Raw genomic sequence first — 25,137 nt, 5'->3', positions numbered from 1 at the left:
GTACTCTTGCCTTGTGTTTTCACTTCCTTCACTTTAGAGCTGTATCCGGGTCGTTGCTTTCCCTATTGTCTCAGGCAACCGACCTCGGACTGTGCAAATTCTGGGTCTTTTGTTGCTTCTGGTGCAGGCTAATAAAGTTTTTCTTTATTTTATTTTTTTGCTTAACAGTTTTAACGGGAGAAATTAACTCCCAAGGGCTGCCGGGCTGGCCCCGCTGCCTGGGGAGAGGGCGCCTCTGGCCGGGGAGCGCTGCGGGCAGGGGCGCGGGCGGCTGGGGCCCGTTCCGGGAGGACCTGGGTAGGTGAGAGGGAGGAACCTCGGGGCAGCTCCCGGGGGCGCCGCAGATTTTAAATAGCATCTTTCGGATTTGTTCGGCGGTCTCAGTCCTAACCACGGCGCTGCCTGGTCTCCCGCAGCTTCTCCTTAGGTCTCCTTCAAACGATCACCTCACGGATTCTTTAGTAAGTGTGGGGGCCTCCGCGGGGAGAAAGGTTCATTTCAGCCCTGGTAGAAGTCAGGGCCTGGAGGGGGCAGGCGGGGTTGGGAGGGTCCCCCTCGACGGTCCGCGGGAATGAACACGGTTTCATTTATTCCCTGGGCTTTGCGTTTTCTATTAACTGTTACAGTGTCTAAGTGAGGGATTACGAACGAGTCGCAGAAACATCACAGGGATGTGCAGAGAGGGTCGGTCAGCTTCGATTTTGGCCGGCCTGGGTTCAGCTTTGCTCACCCGGGGCTGGAGCTGCCCATGTGGCTTCCCGGCCCTTCCCAAGTTCGCGTTGCCACCCCAACCTTCCACACACCTTTTGCTGAGAACTGAACAAAGATTCCCTGCACGAGGTCAGCTGTACCTCAGCATCATAGCTCTCACCTGTGCTTGGTGTGATGATGGGTAACAGTGTACTGTTTTTCTCTTCACAGTGGATCGCAGCTCCAAGAGGAGGCAGGTGAAGCCTTTGGCAGCTTCTCTGCTAGAAGCTCTCGATTATGATAGTTCAGATGACAGTGATTTTAAAGTTGGAGATGCCTCAGGTAAATGTTTCCTTCTTTCTTCCCCTTCCCAGCTTTCTGGAGTTGGGCTTATTTTCTGACTTTTTAAAGACACAGTTTTGATTAAAATGACAATATAAAGCACATAAACGTCATTTATGTTGTCCATTTGATTTCCCACATTTCCCTAATATCCTATCACTAGATGCTATCATTGCTGTTTTTATTGATACTCAGATAATTAGCAGGCAACAAAGGACATATTCCAAAGATGCAAAAGAATTTTCTGTGTTCTTCACTTTAAAATACATTTCTGCTTATTTTATGGATAGAGGGGGTAAAAATCTGAGAGATATCCTGTAGTAGAATAATATCCTGAGTAATGTGAGCTGTGAACAGCCCGTGAGCAAGGTTCTTTTTTCAGATCACTTGGCACCCTCTGAGGGGAGTTTTGCATTTTGCCTGTAAGCTCCCTTAGCAGAATAAAGTTGACCAGAGTAAAAAGTTGTACATTGTGGTAGGTGTTGGACCTTGGTGTCCGGGCATTTAAAAAATCTCTGAGGTATAAAGTATGCATGTTTACTCACTACACTTTGTGATTTTAAAAACATCTCTTTTAAAAGGGCATGTATTTCACATTGTAAAAAATTGAAAAACAGAAAAAAGGCATGGTTTTCCTTTGTTGTTCATTGTATCTCATTTGTTTAGATTTATTTTACTTTTTAATTGTAGGAATCTGAGAAATGCATACAAATTATGTTTAAGTATTTTATGTGAAAAATAGTAATGCACACATGAATAAAATTTAGTTAAAATACTGCTCCTTTTCATGGAAATTTAAGTAAGAAACTAAAACTCTTTCAATTTCATCCCTTCAACGGTTTTCAAATATTTTTCCAGAGAATTTTTTATGCGTAGTCATATCTCCTTTCCTCTGGATTTTCTTTTTTCCTGCTAGGGATGGTAGATGAAATTAGGTTGTATTGTGTTAACTGTTTTTCTTCTACCAGCATCAAGGAGTAGAATTTGCATTGCTATTTACTGAGAACTTTTTGTTTCCATAATCTCATTAAATTTTTCCAGTAATTCAGCGAAGGCGTTATTTTACAGATAACAGAACAACGGAGTTTAAAGAATTTACATGAGGTCACTTGGACCATAATGAATCAAATCCACATCTTTTGACTCCAAAATTTACAATCTTAACACGAAGATCCTAAAAGTAAATGTAATCTTAAACTAAAACTACTTGAATGTTGTGATGACTAATTGAGGTCACTCCCAGCAATCAAAAGTTGTTAAATGTATCTTCATTAATTGTTTTTTAACCTTTGCTTCTCAGGTCTTTGATCTATCATTTAGTTGATTCACTGATGTTTGGTATTTCCAAAGAAGGGAAGGAAGGTAAAATACAAACCTATTTTAGTGCTCTTGGTGAAAACCTTGGCATTTAATAATATTTTTAGCTAGAATGTAGTTTTGGTTTGTTATGATTGAAATGATAAACTATGACAAAAGTAGTCAGTTCTCAGAAGCTATGACTTTTTTTTTTTGAATAGCATTATGGGAAAACATCCAAAGCTCAGTTTCTCTAAGTATTCCATCAGTATTTCTGTGACAAATCCTGACTTTGTGAAAAGCTTTTTTTCTTTTTGTTTATTGCAATGGAGTCATTCACAGATATAACTTCTATTTATAAGGTCAAAACCATCTAATGATACAATCTACTTTCTCAAAATAATTTTTAATATCAAGGTAAGTACATATTCCTGACCTTGTTAAATCTTAATTGTAGTTGGTGGGAATTACCTGTTATGTATGAGAAGTGGTAGAATGAGTTTTGTTAGGTTAACAATTTTTTTTTTTAATTACCTAAAAGCACTCAAAAACACATACTTTCCATTTCCTCTTGTCACAATACCTAGTCTGCTTTACTTGTAATTTATTTACCCGGCTTGTTGGAGAGCTGGACCTTGTGAACCAAGGTCACAAATTTGTGCTTTTTGATATATTGTTGAAAATGAGAGTGTAGTAGAAAATGTTTTTTAAAAATAGCTAATAGTAGAAAGTGAAATATATTTTCCATTCTTGATTAAGGTACGTTGATGTCCCCCATAGTTGAGATGTTGGCCTACTCTAGTGTTTTCTGTTTGAATCCTTTCTCTTCTCTGCCTGAGTTGAACTCTTACAAGAAGTAAGACTTATCACTGGTTTTCAAATATGTTGAAGTTGTGGAATCCCAACCCTACTAATGACTCAGAGGTTAAGCTGGAGGTGAAGAATTAGTAGCTAAACATCTGTCTAATCATAGCTTCTTTCAAAACAGTCTGTGGAAATGACTTATTGAATGAACTACTTACTTCCTTAGGATTTAGTGTAAAAATGATTAGATTAGTTGGCATCAATTTTTGTTAACTGGATTCTGTGCATTAATTTCTTCATTTTGAAATCTGATATTCTGACTATAAAATTTCATGTGTGTGTTTGGCTTTAAAAATAAATTTATAGACAATTCTGAAATTGCTTAAAATTAACCTGCCAACAAAATTGACAACTGATTATCAATAGTTAGTAATTGTAAGCCTCTACCCTTAGAAAATTATGAACTGAAAATAGATTATCTTTTACTTTATCTTTAATGAGAAAGTAGAGTTAAATTTCTCAATTGATTGGAAATCTCAAATTTTAAAATTAGTATGTCCAAAGTGGTATATAAGTATGTTACAATTATGGTGATACCAGCAGAAGAACCAGAGGTAGAAATGTTAGATGGAACCATATGAAATTACCAGTTTTAATAGGTCTAAAACAGTTGATTATTGGCAATTTCATGATTTGGCCTAGTTAAAGTGGTTGTATTTGAGACTGGGATCTAGGATTGGAGATAGAATAGGAGACATTTAAGGTAAGGATAGATCACATTTAGTAATCTGATACATAAATTTAATGTTTTTAACAATGAGTGCATATATTACTTTTATTAAACAAGACAATAAAGCAGTGCTCTGTCCTTCCAACCCCCTGGCCAAAGTAAGATGGTTCACTTTAGATCTGAAGCCATAGTTAGTTTAGTTAGGCCGAATTTCAGAAAATAATTTAACTGGAAGAGTCAAGTTCAGACTTTGCCTTGGTCGTATTTTGTGCTTAAGCTGACTGACTAAGTGAATCAAGTTATGTTCATGGACCATCAGTAGTTTTGGTTAAAGCCACTTGGCTGGATGTTATGGTGAATTCACAAAGAAATAGTAATAATATTAGAATAATTAAATAAGTAAAAAAACAGATAGATGATACAAGCCATGACTGATATTTTGTGCAGTTCAAGTCTTTCAGAAAAGATGGGACTACTTTAGACTGGAGTGATCCAGTACAGTTCACTGAGGAGATAAGTTGAACTAGGAACTAAAAAAGAGGCAATCTAAGTGGGATACATTAAGTATTAAAAGTGTGAAGGCTGGAAAAATGTCATTTATACTTGAGCAGGATTGAGTAAGAGAATAATAGAAGAGATGAGCCTGGATAAGTAGAGTGAGGTCAAATTAACATTTTACATCCAGACCAGGGTTTCTCAGTATTGGCACTGTTGACATTTTGTCAGACAATTCTTTGTTATGGAGGACAGTTCTTTGTACTGTGCATTGCAAGGTGTTTAGCAGCATCCCTGTCTTCTACCTACTTAATGTCAGTAGCATCTTTCCTACCTAACCCCCATTACCTGCCCTTTCAGGGCAACCATTGCCTGTAGACATTGCCAGATGTCCTCTGTGGGACAGCACTGTCCCCACTTGAGAACCTGCTGGTCTAGATTTAGTCAGAAAATATAAAATAACATAGCTGGAACTCATGTCAGAAGCAGAGGGTGAATTGTTGACTGATGATGGGCTTTTTAAAAGGACATACACAGGATTAGTCAGAAATGGCCCCAAGATATAACAATAACCAGTAGACTGATGATCTGTTATTTTTTGTGTATATTTCTACTACTAATCGTTGTACTAGGTCAGTGAACAGATAGTTAAGGAATTAAGGTTGATGAACAGATATGATAATATTGCAAAGCTAACATAAAATTCTGAATTAAATCATTGATTTTATTATTTATTTATCATGGGAAAACTTAAAGCATTAAATATAGTGAAGAGGTTCTTGAAGATTGTTTTTTTAAATCTATAACTTTAAGATTCCTTAACTGAGTTGAAATAGCTATTGCTTAGAGAGATTTTGTTACATTGCATTGTATATTTGAGAAAGGTTGCCTTTTATTTAACTGAACAAGAAGTAGGGATGTAAATTTTAAAGATTTTTTTCTTATGTAAAAAATTTTGTATACTTAGAAACTCTGTTCTTATGCCTAGGATAGCTGTATTTGAGGTATCTATCTTATTTCTCTAGTGTACTATTACTAGTATTTTATTTTAAGGATGTTAAGAGTGATGGATTTGGAACATGGCAGAGTCATTGTTTGAATATGTAGTAATTTTTTTTGAAGCCTACAAAAATATAGTTATAGATAGCCAAGGACTATGATTTTCTGTTGTCACTATTACCTCGCAGTGCTCATAACCAAACATTGTTCGTCTCCATCCTTTAAGTGCGTATGTATCAAAAAGAAGATGATTAATGAGATGAAGGTTATTTTTCAGAGATCAAAGAAAGATAAATTTTGATGTATTCCTGATGCCTATAGTTGGAGTTACAGTTAATCTGTTATATTTGGAGAATGAAGGGTTGGGTAAGATTCTGGGATTTAGATTTGTGAAAACATCTCAGATGCTTTTAATAATATATTAATAAATGTCAAGCGTTTAGAATTTTTAACTGATTTCTATGCATGCACAATTATAAAACAAAAACAGAATCAAAGGGTATCAGTGTCCCTGTACTTTCAAAAATAATTGGTTGGCATTGGCAACACAACCAAAACAAAATTGCAAAAATTGTTGACATTGTAAAATTTACCAAGTGATAGTAAAGTTGGATTGGTCTCAGTCTTAAGAAGGTACTGACTTTTGTGCCTCAGTTAATCTTACTTTTTTTTATCTACTATTGTTTTTTATTCGTAAAAAAGATTAGGAGTACTTATATGTATAAAAAGGCTTCCAGAAGATTGGTCCAGAAGAAAAGTACTTTTTCTCCATATACCAGCTCTCTTGTTTAGGGCATCGCTTGCAAACTGTTCTAGTTTTCTTTAGTCAGTTTACACAGAGATCCTGTTTGCCTTAGAAGTGTTTAATCAACTCTGCTTGTTATTTACTGGATCTTTAAAAATATCTAGAGGTCATTATTTTTTTACCAAAGTAGTTTTTCCTGGTAGGTTAGATTAATTGGTGTGAGTGCTATGAAAATCGTAATTGTCTTAATGATTTGAGGAGCTGTTGAACTGAAAGAAATCACTATTTGTGAGTGATATTGGGTCCACACTGTTTTTGAGATCCAAGAAGCTCACAAATCCAAAGGTGTTCCCTAAATTTGATACAAACTTAGTTGATGGTAAAAGCTGACTGGAATGCAGAGGAATTTATTTGTAGCATTTATTTATCATACTCATAAATATTCATACTTTATACTGCAGAAATAATTTATTTGATTATAGGTAGTACCATAGACCTCACTGGGCGTTTTAGTGTCATATATTGTGCATATATCATGCTATTTTTCTAAAATCTGAAGAAAAAAAAATTACATTCTGAAATACATCTGGCTTCAAAAGTTTCAGATAAGGGATTGTTGACTTAGATGGTATTGCTTTATGTTCTAGGCAAGGTTATTTAGGATGAGAGTGTTTTTTCACAAGAGTCTGAATAAGCTGTGGGTACCTGCATGATAATCTTGAGATTGACAATGATTTTATAGGGTCAGTCAACATCAGCTAAGTACTAGTCTTTTTTCTTTTTAATCAGCCATCTGTAAAGGATTTCTGAGATATTTTAGATACCAGATACTAATTACAGACAAATTTATTTGCTTTTAATGCCTAATTATTATAAAGGCTAAGGCTGCTAGAGTTAACAAAAATTAAAATTGTGTGGAAACATGGACTTTTTTCACTATTTTACTACCCTTTTCTTGGTTATAGGTATAAAAATTCATCACCCTACAGATTTATAATTGGTGTTGGCCACAATATGACTATGACGGGTTGTTTTTCACTTCCCTCCTGCTTCCCTTCCTTTTTTCTCCTCCCCAAATATTTTAGGTTTTTATTTATTTTATTAGGTGTTAAAAAGGTTACTGAATAGTGTTGGGCTGAGGGCCTGGATTGCCCTAGGTAGGAAGGAATGGAAGAAACTTGCTAGAAAACTTACAGTCCTGCATGAACTCTTCAGTGTCGTCAGCCTACATTTTTAGCAACTTCTGTGATTGTTCTTTTTAAGATGAATTAAAAAAAATTCATTAATTTCTTTCAGTCTAGGGAATATAGTAGTTACATCCTAGAATTTTTGAAAGTTAAGGTGACTCTCATGGATATGAACAGCATCCTAATAAGCAGAATTGGTAACTTCCTTGCAACTTCCATTTTCTGTGCCATTGCTATTATTTGTTTTCACCTGTCTATTTGGTGCTCCTAAAATTGATTGCCATATTAGGGATGTGGTGCAAGTTGATTGTCATAAATATCTGTGCTCATTTTTGCTAGAGTAAAACAAATGAAATGAAGTTTTTGGGGTCAGATTTTTCTTGTTCTGAATGTAACTCAATACTTGTTAGTCCATACAGTTTATAAAAGGGAGGTGGAAAGGAAGAAGAATTTGGTCTCTGTTATACTATCATTAAGGTAAAATCAAGTGACCAATTTAAAAAGAAGCACATTTACTTTTAGAAAAAAATTGCCTCCAGTGTACCAAATATAGCATGAGTTATATGACACAAAACAGGTGCTCCTTTTTTTTAAAGGATATTTTAATTTAGAGCTACATATATCATCTTCATTAGTGCTATATATTGAACTAAAGCCATTATACCAACTTCTAAAATCATTATACCAACTTCACTGATTTATTAATCAGGTTGGGAATGTCTATCATTCTTTGACTTAAATTTGTTTATATTGTTTTGCAAGTTATTCACAAATTTTGGTGGTTTCATTTGTGTCAGCGTTGTGTGTGTGTGTGTGTATGTATATACATATGTGTGGTTTTTTTTTTCTCATATTTTCAACAGATTCTGAAGGGAGTGGTAATGGAAGTGAAGATCCCTCAAAGGACAGTGCAGAAGGTTCCTGTAGTGATTCTGAAGAAAATATTTTAGAGGAAGAACTGAATGAAGATGTTAAAATAAAAGAAGAACAACTCAAAAGTTCTGCAGAGGAAGAAATACTGTCATCAGAAAAACAGTTAATTAAAGTGGAAAAGGAGGAAGAAGAGAATGGAGAAAGACCTCGAAAGAAAAAGGAGAAAGAAAAAGAAAAGGAAAAAGAGAAGGAGAAAGAAAAAGCATCAGTATCTGATAATGTGATTCCTTGCACTGCTTCCACCACACCAGCCACAAGTCCTCCTGCTGTTAACACATCTCTTTCAGTCCCCACTACGACAACCACTACAGAGGAGCAAGTCAGTGAGCCAAAAAAGTGGAACCTTCGTCGAAACCGACCACTGTTGGATTTCGTATCCATGGAAGAGTTGAATGATATGGATGACTATGACAGTGAAGATGACAATGACTGGAGGCCTACTGTAGTAAAGAGAAAGGGAAGATCTGCATCTCAGAAAGAAGGAAGTGATGGAGACAATGAAGATGATGAAGATGAGGGAAGTGGGAGTGATGAGGATGAGAATGATGAAGGCAACGAAGAAGATCATAGCAGCCCTGCCAGTGAAGGGGGTTGTAAGAAGAAGAAGAGTAAAATTCTTAGCAGAAACAGTGCTGATGATGAGGAACTGACCAATGATAGCCTGACACTATCTCAAAGCAAGAGTAATGAGGTAGATCAACCCAATTTTTATGATATCTGTCTGTCTGGGGAAAAGGGAATTCTTCTCTAAACCATTCTGCTCATATTAAGTGGCTTCCTTGAAATCCTATTTATAGACAGCTATGGGAATGAATGAGCACCCTAAATGTAACATTTATTCATTTGATCAGTCAACCTTTTTTGAGTATCTCCTATTTGTCACCGTTCTCAAGGAGCTCACAACCACCATCCTCAAGGAGGTCACAGTCTATATATTTAGAGAAATATTTTTCTATCTATAGACTTGGGAAATGGTAGTTTTCCCTTCCCCTTTCTATCCTCTAACTCTACTGTTATAGGACTGCTGAATGATGGTGAGTGGATTATAAAAACAAAGGTCACTTTTTTTCAACTTAGTTATGTCCACAACTACATACAAATTTAGACTTTTAGATTGCCTTTAGAGCAGGCAGCTTAATAATTATCTCAGACATTTAGAAATTCATCTTAAAAGTCAATTCCTTTACCGGTTGTAGCACCCATTATCTTTGAATAGTCACCAAATCTTAGGTTTAGATGTCTGAGAATAAATACAAACTGTATGTTCGTGAATATGGTGAATAAGTTCTCGCTACAAAGAAGTGGAAAAAAAAAGCAAACATTTCTGTCATAAGACAAATATTTCTATCATAAAACCACAGTAATGACTCAGTTCTTCTACTTGAAGTTCTACTACCGAAAGTTAGGTTTATCCATTGGGCCCAAGATGAAACATTCAAGACTCTTCAGTTAAACACATTTGTGTCTCTTTGTCTGTGTGTTTATGTATATGTTCTTCTTCAAAAGAAAGATTGAGTTGTTGTCTTACATGTAGATGTACTCTTACATCACATGTAGAACTATAATAATTAAGTTCGTCATTTCTGTTAATGTGTTTATAGTCATAAAAATTGACTTCTTTACCAAGCACTTATTTTTGTTTTTTCATATCACAAGTAGGTTAAACTGGGAGATTTTTCTTTTGTGCATTATTTGTTCTTTTATATTTCTTCTGCTTATAAGTTTTACATAGCAGTGATTATCTATTTTAAGTATCTTTCCTTAAAACATTTGGTGATTTTCTTTCCAAAATAGTATTTAGCAGCCTATGGTGGGATTGTTTGTTGGTAGAGATGAAACAGCAGTTATATTAGATTATAAACATTGGTTAATTTCTGGTTGCCCACTTTCATATGAAGGATGTTGCCTATCTCTAGTAATATCTTAATTCTTATATTTAGGTAAATGACAAGTGTCATTTGAAATATAATACAGTATTTATAATGATGATGTTGCATGGGGAGTTTTATTTTCCCAGTGCCAATTTAGGGAAATAGAAGAATGGAGTATTCAGTCCTTCATATTTGATTTGGCATATATATACAGTTTATTTATAGCACTTAGTACTCAGTCTGTGTCTATTGAATAAGTTTCTTGGCTTCATCACTGTTTTTATTTTTATGAGCCTGACGTTCACAGAAGTAGGCTGGCTAGGATAGAGGCAGAGTTAGATTTATGCTAAGGTGTGGGGAATACCTGCGTATTTTTAGAGATTTTCCACATAAGATGTATACATTATCCATTTGTTAATCTGTAATATATATTATATATATATATATATATGAATTATATCCTGTATTATATATATATCATATATTGTATTATACAATATATATTGCTTAAGAGGTTGTTGATTATCCTTTTTGATGCATTTAAAAGCCTTATATGCTGTTTAGTTTTTTTCTTACCAGAAAAGCCCTTGGTAAATAATGGTACTTTATATGTTTAGGTAATCATTTCCAAGGAATGAGATTCCATAGCATTTCTTGGAAACATGCCTTGATAAAGATGTCAAGAAGTTTCTTCTTATATTAGCTAAATTAATTCCTCTTGTGTTAATTTCTGTGAATTTTCCATTAGCTCTAGAAAAGCTTATAGAAAGTTGATTTTCCCTCAGTTATGTTCTACTTGAAAGCTTGATAGCTTGACCACCAAGACTGTTGTTCAGATTCTTCAGTAGTTTTTGATGATTCTAGTTATTTTTTAAACATCACTCAAGCTAGATATTAAATTTTAATGAAAACTAATCAGGTGAGATTATTTTCTTACATTTCTAAATTTCCTGTTTATATGATTTTGATTTTGTAAAAAGATGATTAAAAGTAATCCTTGTTTTATGACCAATGTTTGAATCTTAATCTTGGTTATTTTAGGTAGTGATAACTTGCTTAGTGTCCATTAGTTAATACCTTATATCTGATTATACTTGAGTTTTATTTTTCTCTGCTCTTACTTTGTTTTCAAATACTACTTTGTAATAGATATAGTTGAAAATGTGGCATTAGAATTACATAATAGAATTATATTTAATTTATAAGCAAATAAACTTGTCTTGGCTGCTATTTGAGGTGTTTTTATAGATAAATTATGTTGAGCATCATTTACATGATGCCCAGAAACTTTCACAGTTTGGAAGTTTCTTAGGGGAATTTGGTATTTTTTAAAGTCAGCCTTTTGTAACTGTTGACTTGTAATGGCCTTAATATGCTTATGCTGTAGGCCTTGAAATACTCTAGAACAGTGGTTTGCAAAACATTTTGGTGTCAGGACCGCTTTACACTAAAAAAAATATTGGGGACCCTAATTACTGTTTTTGTAGGTTATGTCTTTTGATATTTGCCATTTCAAATTAAAACTCATAAATTTCAAAAAATAAGACATATAGAGGCACACAAGTTATCAGATCAATAAGGCTGTAGCCTCTGGAAAACTTCACTGTATATCAGTTGGCGAGCAACAGTGAAAAAGGCAAATAACGTGTAGGTATAATTATGCAAATAGACTTTACCTGATAGACCACTTGAAAGAGAATTCCCCTTGAGGACTACTGTTCTAAAATTGCACATTTAATAACCTGCATTTTCTGCATATGGGCACTTGTCTTTATCAATGGCATTAGTGGCATTTTTTGAATTTAGTGTGGTCTGAACAGTCCCCTTGGAATATGGTTATATGTCTTTTTCAAGCTTTTGTCTTGACACTCTTGAGATTCATTGATCTTGCCTTTTAGGTTTCTGAAGTAAATTTTTTGGGGTGGACTGTGCAGTAGTTTCAGAAAATGGTTCCTAGAACTTTGTAACTAGGCTTTGGATGAGAATTTGTATATGACAGAAAATCATTATCAGTAGAAATGTTCAGGTGAAGTTTTCTGGTTTATAAAATCAAAGGCTCTGTTACGTTTAAATGGATTAAATTTCTTGCCATGTGAAAGAAATGGCAATTGTCATTTGATTTTTGCTAATTAAAATGTAAAAATTTTGCCAAAACTTACAAATAGCTACTTCTGTTTGGGACTTCTGACTTAGTAATCAGTTACTTTTAAACACATTTCAAAATAAAGAAATTCCTCTAAGGCCTAAAAAAATCAATTTGTAACATTGTACAAAAATTACTTGAATTTCTTCAGAATTTAACCTTTAATAACATAGAGGAAGAACTATTGCTTGGAATTCTTGGCATACATCTTTAAGGCAATAAGATTCTTTTAATTCTGGTTTTACATGAAGTGTAATGGAATTTCCTTCTATTAAACAACTTAGAATTTACTTTATTATATGTAGTATTTATTATCATCTATGTGGAATACATATATAAATGAACACTAAACATATTTTAAAGTCCGTGGAGAGCACTGAGCAATATTATCATTTTAGGTACAAATTTTAAGTCCCAAGGGAAAAAAATGAAGTGATTTAAATAGTCATTGATTTATTACTGTAGTGCCTCATTTATTCTTATAGTTACCATTACATTCCATTGAATTGTTCCTTAATATTACAGTTATATTCTAGGTAATATGCTTGTGCCATTCAAAACCCACTTTCCTGATTTTTATGTAAAAATCATCATTTTAAAATGATACATTTTTGTGGTAAAAACTTCAGCTTAAATATTTCCTCCAGAAATCTGAAAAATGACATAATTTTCAGAAATATGCTAATAAAAATTGATACTAAATTGGCATTTATATCCTGATCATAAGTGTGTTTAAACCCGTTTGATTTATTAAAGACAACTTAAAACATAATTTTTTTAGGAGCATGAGTTATTTAGATTTTCCCATTGAATTTCCCAGCCTTTGATTGGGTAGTATTTAGGGATCTAGTTCTTCCCATTTCTTTCTGTTTGCATTACATTTCTAGTTAGAGTCTCAAGTGATGGGGATGAAAGGGCCAGAAATACTGGTTAATTTTGTTTACTTCTAAATATGTGTAAGAAAGAAATGGTTATAGATAATGTAATTTAAACATTTACTTTTTTTCCTGAACAAAATGGAAAAATAGGGATATAATGGAATTAAAGCTACCTATTAGTGCTAGTTTTTCTGATCTATAGAAATTTACTTGTTTCCCACATGGATAAACCTTTTTTCGAGGGCTGAATTCCAGTAGAGAAATACTGGCAGAGCCCATAAACAGGAGCAGCCTCTCAAACATCAAACTCTAGTTGTTCACTAGGTCTGTGATTTTTTTAACCTTGATATAGTATTCTAAGAAGAAAGTCATTTTGGGATTTACCAGGGGAAAATATTTAAAGTAGCAGTGCTTATTGAAGCTTATAACTTTTTGCCGGGTCTCAAAGGAGATTTTCCAGTATAAAAAATGGTCAGCTCATGTTTCTCTTGAACCACCTACAAGAAGTAGGAAAGGAGAATGGCAATGGACATTTATATTGAGTATCTAGTATGTCTCAGGAACATTCCTGCCACCCACTCTCTTGTTAATACAATAACCGCATGAGGTTATTATTTTTGTCATCCCATTTACAGATAAGAAAACGGCAGTTTTGAGATTCAACAGCTATAAAGTGAGAGCTGAAAATGAAACCCAAGGACATTTGACTTTAAGTCAAATGCTGTTAAATTTGAAGCATGGTTAATAGGATGAAAGATTGGGCAGATTGTTTTGCTCATAAACAAAGTATCACTAAACACGAATTTTTTTTTTTTCTGGAAGTTTCTACCTTTATTTGCTACTCGTACAAAACCCCCAGTCAACTACTTTGGTTTTATAACAAAAAGGAGCAAAATGCAAAATTGTAAAGTGCTAGAATTCTCAAGAAATGACACATGCTTCCTTGTTGACTTTTGCATTCTTTTCTGATTTGTCGTACAGATCATCTGCAAGTTTATACGTATTACACAGAACATGCATTGAAAGAATGTTAAAGAATGTTATTAATTGTGACATTCAAGTGTCATTCAAATGTCATTTCCAAACTCTATTGAAATGATGACTCTAAATGTTACCTTTGGATATTGGTCAGTTTAAAAGAATATAAAAACATAACTATGAAACAGTATATTTAGTGAATGTGATATGGAGCTAACCTATTAATTTTGCTTCTGAATATGGTTATATTATTAAATGAAAATATCTAGCCTAAAGTGCCATCTTTCATTACATGTAATGCTAAAATAAGTATAATCTGTAAATCATTGTTAATTTAGCATTTAAAGTTGAAGTCCATAATGTACAAGGTTTAAATTAAAAGCAGCAAACTTTCCCTTTCTTAAAATTTTGTCTTTTTATATTTATCCATTAATACATCTTCCTTTTTTCTTATTATAATTAGGTATCTTTATTACCAGTTTACATTAGATATTTCTTGACACAAACCTAATAGTGTACTCTGATTCTTCTAGCAACTAGACAGCCTGGATCCTTTTTCAGATGGTTATCTGTACCTTGTATACACAGATACACCTATGCAGACTCTTGTGGATCTGTCATTCAATGTTTTGATGATCCTGGAACCTCTGAATTGCCTAGCACTTAAGGAGTATAATCCGTAACTGTGCCATTACATACATATTTGCATTATATGTTATCTTGAATTGATTTTTTTTCCTGTTTAATATATGTGTGTCTTGTCTACCCTATATAGAATTATAAGCTTCCAAAGTGTAGAAACTATGTCTTATACTTTTTAAACCCATACATAGGATTAATAATTATTTGTGAGTTAATTTTTTCCTTTCTCCCAAGGGATCAGACCATAATCCAGAATGGCAAAGCAGATGAAGAATTGTTAGTTTGCATGCTTTCATTCTCATTTCCTGAAGGGACTTGGAGAGAAAGTAAAAAGAGAGAGTGGGTACTTAAAGTGTCCTTTGACAAAGAGATGTACTTCTCAAATGTAGCATACTTTGAAATTACTAAAACAATGGAAAATTCTTCTGGCATAATTTTTGAAATGCATAAAATAAAGTAAGAATTTTATTTATTACAATTACCTTTTAAATATATGGTTTTCTGATGTATTTTAATATTAGGACTCGCTGATTCTTGAGAAGGGCCAAAACTGGAGTTCTCAAAAAATGGACCATATCCTGATTTGCTGTGTTTGTCTTGGGGATAATAGTGAAGATGCTGATGAAATAATTCAGTGTGACAACTGTGGCATTACAGTCCATGAAGGTAAATTTACTTTGTCTCCTTTTAGAAACGGCTGTTGACACTGCATTTAATAAATAAAATCAGTTCTTTTCATTTGTACTATTCCAGAGTTTTCAACAATACTTTATGGTGTTTCAGTAAGACATTTTCAATCTTTATGCTGTTTGAAATAAGGCGTTCTGAATCCCCAAAGTATGATGGGTGTTAAATTTCAGATTATGTTAATCTGTGTTTTTAACAATTAAAATAGAAGTGTCATTATATGCAAATCACAGTATTTCTTTGAAGGTCAGTGTATACTTTCTGTCATGGCTTTATTTCTAGGTTTCAAATAAATGTAAATGTTAGAAAAAGTGTATAATTAGTCATTAGAATGTATTATTTAAGAGTTACATTCTAAGTCTAGTTATATTACACAGTTTCTTCTTTCATAATTAAAAATTTTAATTCTAAAATTGAAAGAGTTTGTAGAGATCATCTTCTAACATCTGAAGGAGCCACTGTAATGCACTGCAAGTATTTTTCCAAGTGTCATTTTTGAATCTTTTTTGTTTGCTTTTTCACTTAAAATTTTTTTGACATAATTTCTGACTTAGAGGAAAGTTTTAAGAGTACTACAAAGAATTCTCATATGCTCTTCACTCATATGTCCTAAGTGGTAAACATTTTCTATTTAAAAAAATTTTTCTATCATATAACATTTTATTTTTTCTGACATCTGTGAGAGTAAACTGTCGGCATAATGTTCTCCTCAATCCCTAAATTCCTCAGTGTGCAGTTCTTAAGAACAAGGGCATTCTCTTACATATATAAAACTGTCGAGGTCAAGAACTCAACATTTATTGACTACTATTACCTAATCTACTGACTGTATTCATATTTTGCCAGTCATCCCAATAGTGTCAATTCTAACAAAATAAAATCCAGGATCATGTATTGCATTCATTTGTCATGTCCATTTAGTTACCTTTAATCTAGAACATTTTCTGCATCTTTGTGTTTCATGTTGTTGGCAATTTTGAAGAATACAGGCCAGTTCTTTTATAGAATGTCCTTAATTTGGGGTTTCCTTCATTTTCTTATAATAATAGGTTTATGTGCTTTTTTTATGCACATACTCAGGTTATGTGCTTTTGGCAGGGATATCACAGAATTTATGTTGTATTCTCAAGTGTATCATATTAGGAAGCATATAATGTTTATTTCTTTCCATTTACTGGTGGTGTTAACTTTGATTACTTGGTTGAGAGGTTATTTTTTAGATTTCTCTCTTGTAATTATTTTTTCCTGTCAGGACCATTACTACCAAAACAGTGTATCTGTGGTCTTGCCTTTACCTGCTTTTCTGGTGTTACAGCCCTCCACCCAAATAGTTCTGGGAGTCTGCTGGACTTTTGGGACCTTTTGTCTTCTCATGAAGCTGCTCTCTCTTGCAGCTAAGGCTCACTGTGGGAATGTCTTCTGTGACTTATTCATTTACTAATTTTTTCAGTGATGTTTGTTGAGTACCTTCTATGTGCTAGACATTCTGTAGGTTTTAGGCAGGTATAAGAAACAGAATGTAGTAATTGCTGACCTTATGGAGTTTAATGTCTAGTAAGAGAGACAGGCAATGTAAAAAACCTCATATATATATATATATCAGATGGTGGTCTGGACTATGGAGAAAAATAAAACAGGACTAGGAGCATTGGGAATGCTATGGGTGGAGGTTGGCAGGTAGAAGTTTGTATTTAAAAATGGTGATAAGGAAAATCCTCTCTCATAAAGTGATACCTGAGGAGTGACCTGAAGGATGTTTGGAAGCAAGCTATGTGAATATTTGGGGAAAGAGCAGTTTAAGAAGAGGGAATGGTGAAGTGGGAACATGCTTGGAGTGTTTGGATAGTGACTTACCAACTTGTGAGTAAGTGAGCTGGTTAGTGATAGAGGTCAAGATGAAGGCAAACCTTGAAGGTCATGGATTTTAAGGTTTGGTTGTGATGGAGGTAGAGATGAAGGCAAACCTTGAAGGTCATGGATTTTAGAGTTTCCTTGTGATGGATATGGGAAAACATACATTAATTTGAGCAAAGGATTAATATGATTTGATTTATATTTTGAAAGGGTCACTAACTGTGGGTTAAGTGTGAACTGAAGTAGATCTGGAGTGGGAATTCAGACCATTTAGGAGACCACTCCTTTTAGGAGACCATTCTAATCCAAGAGAGCAATAGTTTTGAGGTAGATAGTAAAGGTTTGATTTTATCATGAATGGATGCTGAATTTTGTCAAATGCTTTTTCAGCATCTGTTGAGATGATCATTTGGTTTTTATCCTTCCTTTTGTTAATGTGGTGTATCATGTTGATTGACTTATGGATATCAAACTGTCCTTGCATTCCTGGAATAAACCCCACTTGGTTGAGAATGATCCTTTTCATGTATTTTTTTAAAATTTGGTTTGCTAATAATTTTTTTTAGTATTTTTGCATCTATGTTCATCAGGGATATCAGTTGGTAATTTTCTTTGTAGTGTTTTTGTCTGGTTTCAGTATCAAGGTGATGCCTATTAGAATTAATTTGGAAGCTTTCCTTCCTCTTCAGTTTTTTGGAATAGTTTGAGAAAGATAGGCACTAACTATTTGAATGTTTGATAGAATGGCATCCTGTTCTGGATTTTTGTTTGTATGGACTTTTTTGATTACCAATTCTGTTTTATTAGTAATCATTTCAGCTTTTCTTTTTCTTCCTGGCTCATTCTTGGAAGATGGCATTTCCAGAAATGTATACAATTCTTCTATGTTGTCCAATTTGTTTGCATATAATTTTTCATACTAATCTCTTATAATCATCTCTATTTTAATGGTGTCAGTTGTAACTTCTCTTTCATTTCTGATTTTATTTGAGTTCTTTTTTTCTTGATGAGTCTAGCTAGCGGTTTATCAATTTTATCTTTTCAAAGAACCAACTCTTAGTTTTATTTCTCTATTTTTTAGTCACTTTTATTTATTTCTGCTCTGATATTTCTTATTTCCTTCCATTAACTTTGTTCTTTTTCTAGTTTCTTTAGGCATAGGGTTAGATTTTTTATTTGACATTTTTCTTCTTTCTTGAGAGAGTCCTGTATCACTATAAACTTTCTCTTAGAACTGCTCTTCCTGAATCATAAAGATTTTGAACTGCTGTGTTTCTATTTTCATTATTCTCCAAGTATTTTTTCTATAAAATCTCTTCTTTGATTTCTTCTTTGATCTACTGGTTGATTAGTAGCATACTATTTAGCTCCCATGTATTTGTGTTTTCTCCAGGTTTTTTGTTACTGATTTTGGTTTTATACCATGTAGTTGGGAAAGCATACTGAGTATGATTTCAATCTTAAATTTATTGAGACTTCTTTTATGTGCTAAAATATCTCTCCTGGAAGATATTCTGTGTGCATTTGAAAAGAATGAATATTCTGCTATTTTGGGATGTAATATTCTATAGATAAGTATTAAGTCCACTTAATATAATGTAGTATTCAAAGCCACTGTTTCCTTATTGATTTTCTGTCTGGATGATCTATCCATTGAAGTAAGTAGGGTGTTAAAGTCTCATACTTTTATAGTATTGTATCAGTTCCTGTCTTTGTGTCTATTGATATTTGCTTTATATATTTAGTTCCTACCCTTTTGGGTGTAAAGATATTTACACCTGTTTTATCATATTGCTGGATTAAGCCCTTAATCATTATATAATGTTCCTCTTTGTCTTTTGTCACAGTCTTTTGTCTGATATAAGTACTACTACAGCTTATTTTTCATTTCTGTTTGCATGGAGTATTTTTTCTCCATCCCTTTAGTTTCACTCTATGTTTGTCTTTAGGTTTGAGGTGAATCTTTTCTGGGCAGCATGTAATTCGGTCTTGTTTTTTAATCTATTTATTCACCCTGCGTCTTTTTTTTTTTTTTTTTTTTTTGCTATCATTACCCCTATGTATTTTGATTGGAGCATTTAGTCCATTTACATTTAAGGTAATTATTGATAGTTATGTACTTATTGCCATTTTTTAAAAATGTTTTCTGGTTGCTTTTATTATTATTCTGTGTTCCTTTCTTCTCTTGTTCTCTTCATTTGTGCATGATGACTTTCTGTAATGTTACGGTTGGATCCCTTTTTCTTTACTTTCTATATATCTATAATAAGTTTTTTGTGGTTACCTGGAGCTTATATATGATGTCTAACGTATATAGCAATCTATGTTAAGTTGATGGTGCTTCAGCTGGACACATTCTAAAAGTATTAACATTTCTTTACTCTCCCTCTTCCATGTTTCATGTTTGTGATGTCTTCTTTTCTCTAGTGATGTCCCTAAACTAATTATTAGAAGTGGTTCTTGATTTTACTATTATTGTCTTTTAACCATCATACCAGTTTTCAAGTGATTGATCTATTACCTTGGCTGTGTGTTCCCTTTTATCAGTGGAACTTTTTTCTTTTCATAATTTTCTTGCTTCTAATTATGGCTTTGGTTTTTTTCCCCTTCTAGGGAAGTCTCTAATATTTCTTGTAAGGTTATTTTAGTGGTGGTGAACTCTTTTTTCTCGTGTTTTTCTGGGAAGCTGTTTATCTCACCTTTAATTCTGAATGATAACCTTGTTGAGTAGAGTATTCTTGGTTGTAGGTGTTTCCCTTTCAGACCTTGAATATATCATCTCTTCTGGAGTGTTTCTCCAGAAAAGTTGCTCCTGAAAAGTCATCTGATAGCCTTATGGGATTTCCCTTGTATATCACTGGTTGCTTTTCTCTCTCTACTTTTAAGATTCTGTCTTTGTCTTTGGTCTTCGACATTTTAATTATGTGTCTTGTTGTGGACCTATTTGGGTTCATCTTTTTGGGGGCTTTGTGTGCTTGTTGGACCTACATGTCTGTTTCCTTCCACAAATTAGGGAAGTTTCCAGCTATTTCTTCAAATAAACTTTCCACGCCTTTCCCTCCTTCTGGGATTCCTATAATTTCAATATGGGACATTTGATGTTGTCCTAGAGGTCCCTTATCCTATCCTTGTTTCTTTTTACTGTGTTTTTTTGTGTGTGTTAGTTTGAGTGCTTTCCATTATCCATTTCCCTGCTTTCTCTGATCTGCTCTGGATTCCTTCTAGTGAATTTTTCATTTTACTATTCTGTTCTTCATCTCACTATTCTGTTCTTCATCTCTGATTGGTTCTTTTTTATATTTTATATCTGTTTGCTGAGGTTCTCACTGAATTCATCTTCTCTTCTCCAATGTCTGCTCAGTATCTTTATAGCCATTACTTTAAACTCTGTATTGGGTAGATGCTTAACTCTGTTTCATGTAGTTCTTTTTCTGAAGTTTTCTGATTTCTTTTGTTTCAAACATATTTCTCTGACTCCTCACTTTATTTGATTTTCTGTGTTTGTTTCTGTGGCCTTGGGAAAAGGCTGTCTCTCCCAGTCCTGAGGGTGTGGCCTTGTGTAGGAGCATTCCCTGGGTAGACTGAGTGCCTGGTGGTTTAGGCTGCCTGACTGGAGGCCAGGTGGGTGTGGTCAGGGAATGTCCCTGTGCTGGGGCTTCCAGAGTGTGGACTGGATGTCTCTTCCTGAGTGGATGCCAGCCAGACTGCACTCAGTGTGGCTAGTAAAGGGGACAGTCCTGGAGTTTCCATGCAACAGTCTGGGGTCCTGCTGGTAGGGTGACCAGGGGCAGAGGGGCACAGTCCAGGTCCATACTAAAGGTGCATCTGGAGACATAGGTATACAGTGGCTAGGAGTCTCCTGGTGGGGTACAGGTCAGTGTGCCACAGAGATGGTAGCCTGGAGCAGAAGGGCAGAGTTTGGAAGTCTCCCGGGTGGGCATCAGCCAAGGCTGTGTTAATAGTATGACTGGGGATAGAAGGGGCACAGGCAGTGTAAAATATAAGTGGGTTTAGGCTTTTTTCTTTACCACTGTCTTGGATATACCTAGTATGCTAACTTTTTATATGGTTACATCTGTAGATCTTTCTCTATTACTTTTAAATTCAAAAATTAATTTATATCAAATTAATTCAGAAAAAGGGAAATTTTCTAAAGCATAATAGAAAGGTTGTGTTGCCAGGATTTTTGTTTGTTTCTTTTTAAAATTCAGGTGCCAAAGTGATTGACTTCCATATTATAATTCAGTCATGTAAGTTTTCTTAAGCATTTCATGGTTAGACATGAACTTCTTGAATGCTTGATTTTAGAGAAAACTATTTGTCCATCATAATATAATACATGAGTGTTAAATAAAATACAGGAAATTTAGAACAGAGAGGAAAAAACGTTTCTAGTTCTGATATCTGGACAGCCATAGTGTTTTGGTGTTTTGCCTTTATCTTTTCTTTATTTTTCTAATTCTGTTTTTTTAAAACTTAGGTAATCATAAGTAAGAGAAGTCTTTGAGTTGAGATTTTGCTAAAAGGTAGTACTCCAAATGTTGCTTAAGTGTATAACTGTTAAATTATTTTTCAAAGTACTCACTTCATCTAAATGTAAGTAAATCTTTTTGAAACTAAAGGGTTCTGACTTGACACTCAGTATGAACACCTCTCTGACAAGATCTTGTAACTTACTTGTAATAGTAGGGTGCCCCTGACTGTCATGTCAGTTACCCTGATACACTGATTGCTCTGTGTCTGAAGAAAAATGTCAGATGTATGTCATAGTACATGACAGGGTGGTAGGCCGTGCACTTGCCATCAATTACCCATATGTTTAGTTGCATTAAATGAAGTAAGGGCTACTAAGAAATGTACCCCCACTCCATTTATTTTTCAGTCTGCTATTAGCCTAGCCCTAGACCATTTTTATTTCTTAGTGTATGCAAAAATATATCCTCATGAGTGTTTGCTGGGTAGTAAAGTATATTCAAGTTATAATTTTTGGACTTTATAAATAATCAACAGGCACTTTGTTTCTTTTATGTGTTAGGACACATTTGTGATAGGTATCATGCATGTGTTCTCATTAACAGCATTACTCACTTTAGGATCTTTTTTTTAGTGGTTAAAGATCTCAGGTCTAGTGATAGGATGTTAAGTAAAAAAAGTTTTAAATGGTAACTTTTGTGTTATTATTTTTTCTTTCTTTATTGAGGTATGATTTAGATCAATTGTATTAAATACATACTTCAGTGAGGTAACTCATCCTTAGGGATATGGTTTGTCCAAATTTATGTAGCTAGAATGTGGAAGACAGCCTGTCTTCTGGTCTCCTGTGATAAGTTGAATGGGGAAAATATTCACTCTGTTGATATATATATTCATTCTGTTGTATAATTCAGAACAATTGTAAACACATTTTGTATTACTTTCCCTTAATACTGTTTGTGTAGTTTGCATGTGTTACTCGAGGTTGATCCTAATTAAATGGTTACAGAAACGTTTTTTTCTGTTTGCCCATTTGAAAATACATATGAAATGGTTTTTATGTGTCTGTATATTTTTTATATATTTACCCAAAAGAAAGAAAAATCTTTTTTCCATAATCATATTGAAGATACACTTTTGGCATCTTCTACTCAGAATTGGGTAGAAGGAAGAAAGTAAAATTGTTTATGATATTTTAAATTCTGTTTTGTGTTGAAGAAAGACAAAGATCTTAAAAGGTATTTAGTCATTAATTAAAATGGGTAAGAGTGGATATAAAGTGCTGAAACTTTGGTCTAGAACTCAGTAAACCTAACAGGTATGGCAGAGAAAAATGGCAACTGAAGAACTCTGTAAAGGTAATAACAGTGTGGGTCTTTTTTTAGGGACAGTGAAGCTGAAAAATAAATACTTTCCCACTTGCTAATTGTTCTTTGAACTTGCATGATACTAATCTTCTAGGTTATGAAGTAGGAATTTTCTAGGAGAGAGTCCCTCAGAAATCATTCCTGAGGTTGTTTGTAGGTAGTTTAATCTTAAGTCTGCAAGTGTTTGCTGTGTGTATAGTATATTCTTTAGAAAACAGAATGGACATATTTTGCTTTATTCTAAAAAAATGTGAACTGCTGTGATTTCCCTTGATTTTGGTGAATGAAGTGAATAAAATGGATAGCCCTTTGGGGGCTTTATTATCTTGGTAATTGCTTACTTTGTGTGAATATAGCTAAAAGAATTTGCTTGAAAGGAACATTAGTTTCTAAAGAAAATAGATTTTTTTCCTTGTAGTTGCATACATAACCCTTTGAGAAAAACATTGATGATTTTTGCTTAATGATTTTTCTTTGAATATAATGTTTTGCTTTCTGCTACCTTTACTGAAAATTTTCTTTTATTGGTGACAGTAATAACTTCTCCCAAGAAGAAAATTGTGTTTCCTTTTCATTTTATGATTTGTCAGTTTAAAAATATCTCTCTGAACAGAGGTGATGAAGCTGTTTAGTACCGACCACAATTTAATGATATTAAAGAAATTAAAGAGTTTTGATTCTTCTGCTTCTTGTGTCTTATAGTTTAGCTCCTTCAAAATCTTTTCTTTGGCATTCTCTTATATGGCTTTCAGATTATCTTAAGGTTTACTATTCTAAAGCCTTTCAAAAGCATAAGGATGACAGTATTTATGTGATTTGCATGAGACAGCTTATATAAGTCATAGTTGCAAACCAGGTTTTGGTTTTCAGCCTACTAGGTTATTTTAATTTTAATCTTTATTGATTGGTACTATTGTGTGAATAAATATACATGACTGTTGACTTATTAATGACATCAAACAAATGAGTGTTGGTACTTTAAAATTATATATTAGTTATATATGGTTATTTTTCTTTCTGGGTGATTTGTTTGACTCAGTATTTACTTATTTATATGTTTATTTAGGTCTTGTTTGTTTAGTGAATAATCAGTTTAGATAACCACATGATCTTACATTGAATGCATATAAACTTACCTTTGTGATGAATGATGATTTGGATAGAGTGATAATGGGACTGAGGGATGATCATTTCTCATAGTGTTTGTTTCTCATAGTGTTTTTTAAATGTCTTCAGTTTATTAGAGGTTACTTTGAGTGCCCCTTAGAATTTGGCACTAAGACTACACTCTTAGAATAAACCCTGAGTGGTTGATATTTGGCTCTCTAAAGAAGTGACCTATTTTGAGAGGTAATAGATGTTTCTTAGGACAGCAATGTTGATGACATACATTGGAACTAGAATTAAATTGTAATTTATTGCATTACTATATATGCATTTTTTCGCTTAAGGATGTTTTGTCATGAAGCCATTATCTTCCTTTCTGGAAGAGGAGAAATTAGATGATAGGAAGTTGGTGTGTGTACAGAACCATTTAGGAAAAAGAAAACTATTGAGGAGTCATGACTTATAGTCCCCACAGAAGTGTTCTTCATTATAAGCCATCAGTAGTTTAGCATGGTTTCTATAGTCTGGGTGAAATGATCTCTCAACGTTTCAATTTCCTTTATCACGTTCCATGTTTATCAGGACTTTGGTGCCAGTATATTCTTCTCAATATTTTTATAGTGAGAAATAATTATTCATAATAATGGATATGACACCATATTCCAGTGAGTTGGTTGGTTTATCAGACACTGAGAGTTTCATCAATATTGAGTTCATAGACAAAACTGAGTTTCAGAAACTTTAATGATGAGAACCTGATCTTATCAAGATGTTGACAGTGATGTTGTGTCCGAATTTCCTGTTGGCTTATATCTTTATCAAATCTATCCTTTTTAAGCCCCAAATCAAGGAAAATCTTCTTGAGTTTATAAAAATTTTAGACAAGTCTTGAAGCCCAAAGAACAATTTTAAATAC

At 33.7% G+C, this 25,137-nt stretch overlaps 1 protein-coding gene across 5 annotated transcripts in view; it reads left to right on the top strand.

Annotated features, from left to right (window-relative positions):
* The window catches only part of PHF14 (PHD finger protein 14), a 199,670-nt gene continuing 174,533 nt past the window's right edge, over nt 1–25,137 (top strand). For 4 of the 5 annotated variants that reach the window (XM_073238772.1, XM_073238773.1, XM_073238774.1 and 1 more), the window contains exons 1-4: nt 1–461; nt 922–1,032; nt 8,152–8,912; nt 15,255–15,399. In XM_073238772.1, the coding sequence (XP_073094873.1) occupies nt 461; nt 922–1,032; nt 8,152–8,912; nt 15,255–15,399 (1,018 nt within the window). In that variant the 5' untranslated portion in view covers nt 1–460. The remainder of the gene's footprint in view (nt 462–921; nt 1,033–8,151; nt 8,913–15,254; nt 15,400–25,137) is intronic. The other variant, XM_073238771.1, reaches the window with a different exon arrangement.

Source organism: Manis javanica, chromosome 6 (assembly GCF_040802235.1).
Source record: "Manis javanica isolate MJ-LG chromosome 6, MJ_LKY, whole genome shotgun sequence".
NCBI classification, from domain to species: Eukaryota; Metazoa; Chordata; class Mammalia; order Pholidota; family Manidae; genus Manis; species Manis javanica.
The sequence above is the reverse complement of the archived record's forward strand: the minus strand, read 5'-3'. Positions and strand labels throughout refer to the sequence as shown.